Genomic DNA, 11,800 nt, shown 5'->3' with positions numbered 1-11,800 from the left:
AATACGCGTATTTTACATACTTTTCAAAACAGGTATCTGTATTTGAATACTCTTAAAAAGTATTTTTTCTAGTAAGTATTATATTAATTGTTAAACTAACATTCTAATAGATTATAGATTTAAATAATAATTTAACAACTGTGTTCCAGAATACAGAATATAATATATAGTGTATTATATATGGATACATTTACGACTTACGTTACACTTATGTATAATGATGTGCCTGATAGTTATTAATATAGTATAGTGCAGTGGTCGGCAACCTTTTGAAGAAGGTAAAAAGAAAAAAATAACTGTTTAAAACTTTAAAATAATAGAGCATAAAAATTACAGTTTTTAATAATATCATAATTATAATATAAAAGTATGGACATTACAACTGCTTTAGGCTTAATTTGATTTTTGTTGGATATTGTTTATTATTTTTTAAATTTCCACATTAAAATTTCTTGTGCTGGCTCGAAGTATATGGTGGAGATGGTCATTAATTAAACGTGAATGGTATGGATTTTTAATTTTTTTCATATGAGAAAAGGCATGTTCACACACGTAAGTGGATCCAAACATACTGAAGTATTTTGCAGGTATATTTTTAATTTTTGAAAATGATGCCGGAAGTTCAACGAAAAAAAGTAAAGGAGATGCTTTGAATGAGTCTTTTAAGATATCTTGTGACTGCAAATCTATTATTTCCATTTGAAGCTCAACATCAACATCTTCATAATCAATATTAAATGGATTGGCGTGTAGTTGAAAAACACAACGTTTTACTTTACTGAACAGAATAGAAAATTAATATTATAATCCAAATACACTCGTCGTATCTACTCTAGGTATCTTATCGGTAACTGTCAAGGTATATCTACCATTATAAAATATGACTGATAGAAACGTTCAATTATATATTTTATACAATATGATTTTTTTGATATAATATTCGATTAAATGTCGTTGTCGTAGAATTTAAAGCGGGCCGCCGGTTGCCGACCACTGGTATAGTGTGTACTGAAAGAATTCAGATTTGTTTGTTTAATTAATATAGTATTAAAACAATTTTGTTAATTTAACACAAGAAATCGATAATATTTTTAATATTTTTTAAAAAAATTAACTTAAATTATAAACTTGCTGTATATTTTATTATGATTGCTTCTAACAGTAATTCAAGAAAGATAATGTATTTATTGGTGCAAATGTATGGTTTCTTGCAAATTATAAAAAATATTGAGTGCTGAGTGGGTATAATATTACATATAAACAATAATGTTTATTTTAGTAACAGTAAAAAACTGTATGAGGGATACATTTTCAATTCAGAATTAAATTAAAAGTGTAAAATTAAATGTTATACCCAAAATACGTATTATAAGATGTAACAACTAATAGTTATTAGGTTAAGTTGCGTTCGGTTGTATACGACTTAAGCAATTATTATATTAATTTATAACTTATTTTTTTTTAAGTTAGTATTGCTAACCTGTGGTTATAATTTATAAGCGGTAGTTATGTTTTTAGATATTTTAAATTAAGATTTTTGTATTTGTATTTTAGAAACGCTGGTATTTAATTTTTAAATAACCTAGGAATATTTAAAACATAATATTATTATATTATTCATATTATTATAATACAATATTTAAATATAATATATTATGAATCTACTGCCCTACTATTTCTAGACGTTTACATGGCAATAGTAAAATTCTATTAAACCTATTAGGTACGTAAACAACATTTATTAATATGACAAATATTTAAAATTTCAAAAAACGGGGACCTTCGTGTTAATACCCCTCACTTTGTTTTTTGGATAGCGCTGGGAGTTTTTGTGCACAAACGTCGGGACCTGGTGCACATTTCTGCACAAACGATGCATAAACGTTTGGCACATTCAAAAATCCAAATATTCAATGTGGGGGGGATACCGTTTCAATGGCCCCCCCATTTTGTTTTAGGGATAGAGCTTTCAGTTTTTGTGCACAAACGATTGGACTTGGTGCACATTCCTGCACAAACGATGCACAAACGTTTTGCGTGGTCAGAAGTTCAAATTTCGAAAGTGGGGGGCCATTGAAATGGATATTATAATATAATACTTGGTATTATCATAGGCTGACTGACCGTTTTCGCTCAGAATCGTTTTTCTTATACTATCTTAAATCGTGAGTATGATTAACGGCTGCTCTCGGGTGTGATAACATAGTGGAGGCTTAGCCTTGAAGGTACGAACGAATCACTAGAGGCTCCGCCAAGAAGTTGGTAACGTTATGTTCATTAATATTTTAAATTATATTTTATTTGTTTACCTTTTCCGTTTTTTGTGTCGCGTTTTAAATCTTTATAATTCGGATTGTGCATAGAACTTTGGTTTTTTTTTTGTTTTTCTCAAGTACCTAACTATATTCATTAATATTTATTTAAAATGGTTATACGTTTTGTGCTGCTTCGATGTGCCAAATGTACAGGACAAAACAAGAGACATTGCTTACCATCGATTCCCAAAACATATTGATTTGTAAGTAAATTATACTACCTACTTTTTTTTACTTTTTATCATAAAATCATATTATAATATATCATAATGATGTATAAAACCCAAAATATATGTTTAGATGTAATTAATGGGCAATATTATGTGTATTAATTTGTATCAACAGTATAATAAATTGCATACTCTCAGAATATAATAATATATAAATAGGTACCTAGATATTAAACAGAATAGTAAAAGGGGTAATCATTATTAACTATTGAAAAATATAACTAATTTACTGAGTATCTATATCAAAAATGTTTGTATGCTCAATATTAATTACCTTATAGCCAATAGGCAATAGCTATTATTATATTTTTATTCATAACCTAACCCTGTCGTATTAATAAATATTGTAGTCGGCATTGATACCGTCGGCATAGATATACTCGTTTATGCCGTCGGCGTAGATGCTATCGGCGAAAATACCGTCGGCGTAAAGACACGGAACCCTATTTTATAGTCTATTAGTTATTTTTTTATTATGTTTTTATATTCAATACACAATAATAACTTATAGCTAACATTATTGGATCGGGAATACAAGAACAGACTGTTTGATATTTGTCTATGAATACGGTTTTGATCTTGCAAATATTTATCTCAATTCCGTTGACTATTTATTTATAAACACTAAAGAGATTTAAAATATAAACTATTGATCTATATTATAAATAAACAATTATTTATTTTGGGCCCATTTCCCTTCTCACCTTCCAGATTTTATCTAAAAACATCGTCGACGGCCCAATGTTGGACATCTGGTTACACCTCGGGTCACCCCATGGCGGTGAGGTGACGATCACAGAACTTTTTATCTCATTCCCAAGTTTGAAAAAATCACTATGAACTCGTATATGTGATAGATCCACAGCAATTACTATACAAACACAAAAACAATTAATATAAGCTATTAATATATAATATACAATATAGGTAGTCATTATAAATTGTATACACAATGACAATTACATTTCGTTTACTACCTACAATAAAGTAGAAACAATATTTTCATATTTTATTTTCACGAAAACGATATTAATTTTTTAATAAAAAAATATTGTAGTGGGTACCTTTATCACATAATTTAGCAAGCTGAATAATATTTCCTCCTGAGCCACAGGACGGATGAATTTCAACCTTCACAGATTTGCACCGTGTTGCAATGAATATAGGTACTATTAATACTTCTGGACATACAGAGTAAAAACTCTCTACAAAAACATATAATTATTATATCATTTTTATTTTCAAACATGTATATTTAAATGTTTTTTACATACCATCGTCCAACATGATCCCTTGTCTATATTAAGAAAATAAGATAGTTTTTTTTTTCAATAATTAGACGTGTCATTTCTAGATCAAAAATAGAAAAAAAAATATTTAAATTCTGCTTTTTAATTATTACCAATAAAAATGTACATAGTATCTGGTTTCGCTGCGGATGGCCTTTAAATATCGATAAACACAGATTTATCGTCGATTTTAATACGTTAAAGTGTACTATTTCAGCTATCACCATTCAACGCTTGTTTTTCGGTATCATCTTCAACATAGTCGTGTGTGACTACTTCCAAATATTTCAAAGATTGATTTGCTTCTATACGGACGGACTGTTAAAAACATAAATAGGATAATTGCAGTTTCTGTATACGCATTTAAATAATTATTGCCGGAGCGTCTTTTTTCACGGTTTCTTCTACGACCATCAATCCGGACATAGGAATTAACGAATTAGTGGTGACGGACTTGCCACTTGCGTGTCCGCTCTTCACAACGATTAACTGCAAATACTTTAATACAAGCACTCATTTAAACCGTGATGACGTTTGAAAATTGTAAGTAGAAAAACGAATTGACAATCACGAGTATGACGGTTATAGGTTTTATTTAGGTAATCCGTGCAAATGGAGAAATAGCGAGACACTGTTTCTTCATTGGCTGTTTTCATCACCCCGGGGATATTTTTTTCAATCATATTGAGAACTGAAGTCCACGCTTTGCGGATATACATGGTTATCGTCAATCCCGAGTAGATTATATATAATACGATCGTCAACTCCGATATTACTGATATAACTGATAATAACAGTAGATTTTAAAGAAATATTATCGTCCTGCAATAAAAATATAAAATAAATACAATTAATAGTTAATAATAATAGTTTAAAGTTAATTCGTCAATAAACTCGTTACACAAATGGCTTGCAAGGTTGCAGCAGCGTATTTCTATAATATCAAATAAACTTACGTATTCGTCAAACGAAAAACCGGCGACGAATTAGCGTTCCCGCTCTTCACGAAGTTTAACGGTTTCAAGACTAGAGCTTACCTACGTCCAACATGATGTTCGAAAAAATTTTAAATGAAAAACAAATTAACAAGCGAAATTGCAACAGATATAGGCTTGAGAAACTCTAAGTAAACCGTTAGTGGAACAGCGAAACAGTGTATGGCCATATAAGCGTTTCTGTATTCTGTGTAAGCTGATCAGTAGACAATGTCTTACGGTTGCTAACGCTATTTATAGGAATATTTTGAGTGTTAATGTTAATGACAATAACGTACCGATCTTGTTTTTATCGAACCAGATAACGGGTTTTTTATGTGCGTCGGAGAAAATAAAATAGGTATTATATATTTTCCAATAAAATTATTCTAATTTTACGACAAAAAATACGTGCGAGAGTTACATATAATATAATTGTATAATATTATAATAAACTTGGGAAGACTGAGTTATATTATTATTCTCATAATAAATTGATATGAAAATCTTCTTTTGCAGACTTGAATATTATTTAGATATCTATTTTGTTATAAAATAATGAAGATAGTATTTCTATAGCATACTAATATATGGTATACATGCCCCAAGGTATAATTATTAGGATTGGTGATATCCAATTTAGTATATTTTCGTAAAAAGGGAGATCATTAAAAAAAAAAATATTCACTTCGCCTAAAAGATATTTCTTGGTTGTAGATTCAGAACCGATTTTTTTTTTTTTTTATTTAAAAATATATTTACAATCTATACTGCAGGTATAATGAGTAAGTGTGGTGACCTAATATAACATTTGATTAATTGTAAGTAGGAAGGCTCCCAGCAGTGCCACCAGACAAGAAATCAAAGGAACCAATGTTACACAAATTTATTTATATATTTATTAATAATTTATAATTTTCCATTGCATATTCAAAAACATCGTTTTAATTTTTTATAATTGGCCCCCTAACATATATCAGGATTGGTTATTGCCCACCTGAATCACCCCTTAAAAACGGCCTGCAATGTGGAGTTATTTTAGATTTTTTAGAGGAGTTCAACAAAATATTTGGTAGATTGACAACAATTTAGATCCACTCCACATTGTAATAAAAATTATTTTGGGCATTAGTTTGTACACTGTACTCGTCCAAGTACAAAAAAATAAATAGTTGGGGTATTTAAAGAAAAAATAAAAATAGTAGAGGAGCTCCATCCCCCTGCGCATTCCCACACATTCGAGCACTGCACATAATATGTTTCAATTGACTTTCTCGCAAAGGTTATTTTTAGTTTTTACACATTTGTTGAATAATACATTATACCGACTGACTACTTTAGTTTTAAAGTAGAATCAAATTTACTAAAAATTAAAACGAATAGCCTTACTTTCGCAGGTATAAATAGGTAGTTCATTTTTATGTTATCTGTAACGAACTAAAGCATAAAATAATACAATTCAGTTCTTAAAATTTTTAGTTTATGTAATTGTTTAAAATTCTTATTTTAAATTATGAACAGTTTATCAGATATTCTACTGTTTTTAAAATAGTGCACAATTTTAATTTATATAACTATAAACATTTTTTTTTGAAAAATTCAAAACGTTTTAGGTGATTCATAAAGGGTATAGTTTTTATTGGATATATAACGAATGTATTAGTATTATGTTAGAATAATAATTATTGCATCGTTTTTTAATACCACTGGATTCAAAAGCTATCTACACACCAATGTACCGAAATTGCCTATACACCACGCCGCATTGGGATATAACTATATAAGTAAATAAAAACAATGTGGTGGATATCTATAATAATAAATTATTAAAACTACTATACATTGGTTTCAAGGCAGTAAACCTTACACCGCATAATTGCTTTTTTATACTCAAAACTTGTGGCAGATTATTTCATAGTAATATTATAATATTATATTATACTATAATCCAACCGTGGTCTGCACTATTATTACTTATTTATAGATTATTTGAAAAGTGTTTTAATAATTTTTCTGGTGTTTATGGTGTATTTAAAAACTGTATGAAGTAACTTCTATAAGCCTAACATCTGAACTGGACACTTTTTAGTTTCTGAAAAGTTGGTAACACTTAATGTTGGAAAAACTTTCATATTGTATTCAGTAGATTGTATATTACACCTTACAAAAAATAACAAAAAAACATTTTACATTATAGAATGTTTCTATTTACTATTGAAGTTTACTTCTAAAGATATTTTATATATTTTTAAACTTATACATTTATTTTTATAATAATTTTAGTTGATGGTTTCATAAAAGATCAGTTATATTTCCTGTCCAGTTTATTGTTACCTAATTATTATTTTTGTTATTTTGTCATGGAGGAATGAGGTTTACTATGATAATATAATATTCATGTATTTTGAAATAAAATTATTTTATTTTATTTCGCATCATTTAGATCCAATTGAATTATGAATGCATTCCAAATTACCGATTTTATCGTTAAATTCATTATATAATTTTGAAATTTCAAGAGCAACTATATTTTCAGATCATAAAATAGGGAAAGAATAATAATAAAATTGCATTAATTTCTACTGTAGGTCTTAGGTTTATATTAATATTATAATAGTGTATTATATACTAATTACTCTCATAAAAAATTAAAAGTGTGCATTTCACCTAGTACAGTAAAAATGTAAGTAAATAGTATTAATAATTACTACGTTTGATAATTAAAATCTATTGATTTTCCGCTGTATAAATTAAAATTAAATTACCTAGGTACGAATTTAAAGAATTAAAAAGAAAAAAATGCGAATTTGATCTTTTATTCCACATTCTTTATTGCTCTAATTGAGTTGTTTATAGACTTAGGGCAGGTAAGTAAATCAATTGAGCATAATTATCGTTTGCCTATTTATATGGTTTGTCCAATATAATAATATATACATATGCAATATGCATAAACATTATACATTGAGTATAGTTCTGTATAGTTTTTTATGATAAATACCTTTAATCTAATCAATACATAGAAGATAAACTGATATTAATGATATTATATAGTATAACTAAAAAGTAAAAAAGGTAAACGTAAAAAAGGTTACAAAACAATTATTTTAATGATACATTTTTTTTTGTTTATTTTAAATAGTATATTTACAATCTATACAATAGACAAGGGATAATAAGTAAGTGTGGTGACATAAAATAACATTAGACATAAAAAAACATCAATAAGAATAGGAAGGTGCCACCTGAACAGAAATTATGATAAATTACAATTTATTTTAATAAATAATATGACAATCTATTTAGAATATGTAAAGCTACTGATTGTATTTTAAAAATTGTAAAATGTGCTACTATAAGCTATATTATGTTAAATTAAATTAAATAATTTATTCGAGTAATCACTGTAGTAGATGTACAAACTAGCCCATGGACAAAAAGTATCTACTCCATTCCACACCCCAGAAAAAAAAATTAAGTTACGTGGTAGCATAAAAATGCAAGAGCTCTAACAACCAAAGAAATAACAAGAAATAGAATACAGATATGGTTCATCGATGTAAACGGCTATATAGTATATTATATAGCCATAAAAAATGTCATGGATTTGAAATAAAATTGCATATGCATTATCCACCAATATAATACAATATTATTATTTATATTTTACAATAAAACATAAACAAAAGTATAAAATGAATATTAACACAAACTGAAATTTTTAAACTTCAAATATAAAAACGTTAAGACTATTTTTCAATGCATTTATTTTCAGTTTTTAGTGTATTGAATTCTAAAGTAATGATTATAAACGAAATTATAAGTCATTTCAACGACTTTATAAAATAATTGGAGCATAAGACGAAAACAAGAAATAATGTTTATACATTGTCTTAAATTGAATTTAAAATATAAAATATACTTCTCTCGAAAATGTTAACTATAAAAAAAAAATCTAAACAGGATACGCCGACTGCGTGTTTCCGCGTTGGGTACTAGTCTTAGTCCTCTCACTTCCCTCTCATCTGAGTAAGATGGTATTATATTGTGATATTAAATTTTAATGCAACGATGAATCATTGAATTCAAGAACGATAGTGGCTAGAGCTAGGTCAAACACATATTTTGTCAAACATTTACGTGGATGCTCTTCAGTGTTCAGAAACTATTGAGACAATTTAAAAATAATCTTTTTAAAGTATACTGTAACGTAATATATTAGGTATTTAAAATATTTAAATACATTCGCATGAAACTTTTAGAGCACACTTTTTTCCATAATGACCGAAATAATAATCACTACAAATGATTATAAATATCTTAAAATATTATTCGAATTGTTAATATTTTTATAATATATTGCAACATATTGACAGATACTATTATTTAAAATAAAAACAGAATTCATGATACCTAATAATAATACTATTAGATAGTTAACCCGTGTATCCAAAACAAAATGTGTGTAAAATACCTGACAAAATTAAAAAATCATTATGAAAATGTTAAAAGTTAAATTAGTACAGCTTGGTTATACAATAACTATATAACTTTTGTGTATAGTTTGGGTTTATTTGTTACACATAATATTTAAAACTGTGTACAAAATATTTTCCATAATCTTAAGCCATGGAGTTAACCAGTATATTGTATAGTATAATATATATACCAGATGGTCCATATTATAACGCGACACTCATTATTTCTAAAAATATTGGCGTTATGGAAAATATTATTGTTAGTATATTTAGTATCTCTTAAAACATTTTTGAAGGTTATTCCAATACCGAAATTAATATAATACCTAAATTGATTGGTTAAAAATAATAAGAAAAAATTATTATTTTGTGAAAATACTAAAAAGTCAAAGGGTCAAGTCAAAGTCATTCATCGTAGATAGCTTAGAAATTCTTCTAAGAGCGTTTTTAAGAAGACTGAATTCAATATCCTTTGTTTAGTTTTCTATTACTAGGTGTAAATAACTCGAAAACATTTTGTAAAGTTAATAAAAATCGGGAGCTCATATTATATTTTTTATAAAAACAGATAAAAGCATTTCAAAAATTGTTCTTATATTGTATTTTTACTATTTTATTACACTAAAATAAAAATAATATCTTGTTATTTTAAAACTAAATAATAGTATAAAATATAATTGTTTAAATACATTGTTAAAAATTATAAATATTAATTATAATACTTGAATTGGAATATTTTATTATTTTAGAGTTTAATATCTAAATACACCTAGGTAGGTATATTAGTAAATTATAATAATTAGAAGTTACTTATTCGTAGTTAAAATTAAAAATTTGAACTGGTTGAGCTAAAAGATTAGACTAGGTATTCAATGGTATTTACAAATTATCCAAACAGGTAGTTATCTAGCATAATCATAATACAATTTATTAAGGCGCCCAGTGCCGATGCCATTTTGTCCTCAAAAATACACTCTGCGAGAATAACAATACCACCTTGTAGAATCAACCAAATTTCATAATTTTTTTTTTAATTGATAGAGGGAAATATTCTACAGCCCGCATCGATCTCTGTTTTTCAATATTTTATTCTTCAACTTTATAATATGTCTAAAAAAATTACGAAATAAAAAGCATTTTTTTACAATTTTTTTAATACAAATATTTGAAATAAAATACAAAATCAGAGATCGATGCGGGTCGTAGGAAGTTTTATTCTTTCAGATAAAAAAATAGTCATCAAAATCCGACAATTCTACAAATCTTTAGAGTTATTCCCGTAAAGTCATTTTTTTCGATATAATACACCCTATCAACCCCCGCTAAATAGGTATCGGATAGAAGATTAGTGGAAAAGTCTTATAATTGAGGCGGTAACTAAAATATAAAATTTTATTTTTAAATTTTATAGAATTGTGGAAAATTTGAAAAACTGGCTTCGGAACCCTCAACTGAAATGTATTAACTTTGTGGTGGATATTTTTCTTTTATTCTTCATTTGACACTATGTCAGCCCTAGTTCAGTCGTCTAGTGACAGACATTTTAGATACTTCATCATATATTTTGTTGCCATCCCAAGGGGAAGAGATTGTGATATCTTTTTCTCTAGTTAAGCCAATTTGCTCAGAAGTAGTGACCACCTGTGATCCGTTTCGAAATCACTGCCAGTTTACCCCACTTGGCCATTTTTTAGTTGTGGTGTTTTTAACTTAAAAATGCCTATAAATTAAAATTTAATTATGCTAAAGGTGTTTGGTAATTTAGAATATTTTATCATGTTTAGGGTTGTTATTAATGGCTATATGATACGCGGCAATTATTTTAAAGAATAATCTTTAAACTCCTTTTTTTAATGTTAAAATTTAATTATTTTGCTTATAACTTTTAAGTTTTAATGTAATAGGTAGGTAGTAAAAAAACTCAAAATATAAGTTAATTAAGTAATCAAATAGCGCAGAACTACTAAAACTTAATTGTTGTGATGAGTTGTTCTGACGTTTGCATACTATTTTAATTACATCTAAATAGTACTTATTCGAAAATTATTTATAAGATATTACTACTTTATGTAAGGCTCACTCTTGGGGGTGGTTTCTCGTCAAATATAATATTATCATGTATTAATTTATTCAAAGTTATAGATATAAATTACAAGATTACAAGTGGAGCACCATTAACAATACAAGTTATAGGATATTCCTAATTTAATTGTACAATATAAATTAATAATACGAATAAATCATATGAATTCATTTACAAATATAGAGATGATAAAAGGAGACATTCAAATTAGCTATTGATATAGCCATATAGGTACAATGGCGAAGATGTTCATTATCTTCATAACGTGTAGTAGAAATATGGAATTGATTGGGATACATGACAATTTTGGACTTGGGAGAAGGACTTGCAATACAAGAGTTAGTAGTTTGTTTTACCGTTCAGGCAGAGCCGTGTTAAGGGGGGGGGGCAAAGGGGGCAATTTCCCCCGGGCACCATACTTTTGTAAAAGT

At 27.4% G+C, this 11,800-nt stretch overlaps 1 protein-coding gene across 1 annotated transcript; it reads right to left on the bottom strand.

Annotated features, from left to right (window-relative positions):
• Positions 1 to 858: 858 nt before the first annotated feature.
• LOC132940309 (trimethylguanosine synthase-like) lies at positions 859 to 3,996 on the bottom strand. The gene is made up of 5 exons (XM_061007826.1): positions 3,962 to 3,996; positions 3,820 to 3,895; positions 3,610 to 3,750; positions 3,250 to 3,416; positions 859 to 1,008 (listed from the first exon to the last, which is right to left on the bottom strand). The coding sequence occupies exons 2-5, from the start codon at positions 3,830 to 3,832 to the stop codon at positions 967 to 969; spliced, it is 363 nt and encodes a 120-aa protein (XP_060863809.1). The 5' UTR covers positions 3,833 to 3,895; positions 3,962 to 3,996; the 3' UTR covers positions 859 to 966.
• Positions 3,997 to 11,800: the final 7,804 nt, after the last annotated feature.

The sequence above is a fragment of the Metopolophium dirhodum genome, chromosome 3, assembly GCF_019925205.1.
Source record: "Metopolophium dirhodum isolate CAU chromosome 3, ASM1992520v1, whole genome shotgun sequence".
NCBI classification, from domain to species: domain Eukaryota; kingdom Metazoa; phylum Arthropoda; class Insecta; order Hemiptera; family Aphididae; genus Metopolophium; species Metopolophium dirhodum.
This window is presented reverse-complemented; position numbering and strand designations above follow the sequence as displayed.

Coding starts and splice junctions, on each gene's coding strand:
- LOC132940309 (XM_061007826.1), bottom strand. Junction 3,417..3,609: donor TGCTAAATTATGTGATAAAG/GTACCCACTACA, acceptor GTGTTTGTATAG/TAATTGCTGTGGATCTATCA. Junction 1,009..3,249: donor TTTTAGATAAAATCTGGAAG/GTGAGAAGGGAA, acceptor GAATTCTTTCAG/TACACACTATACCAGTGGTC.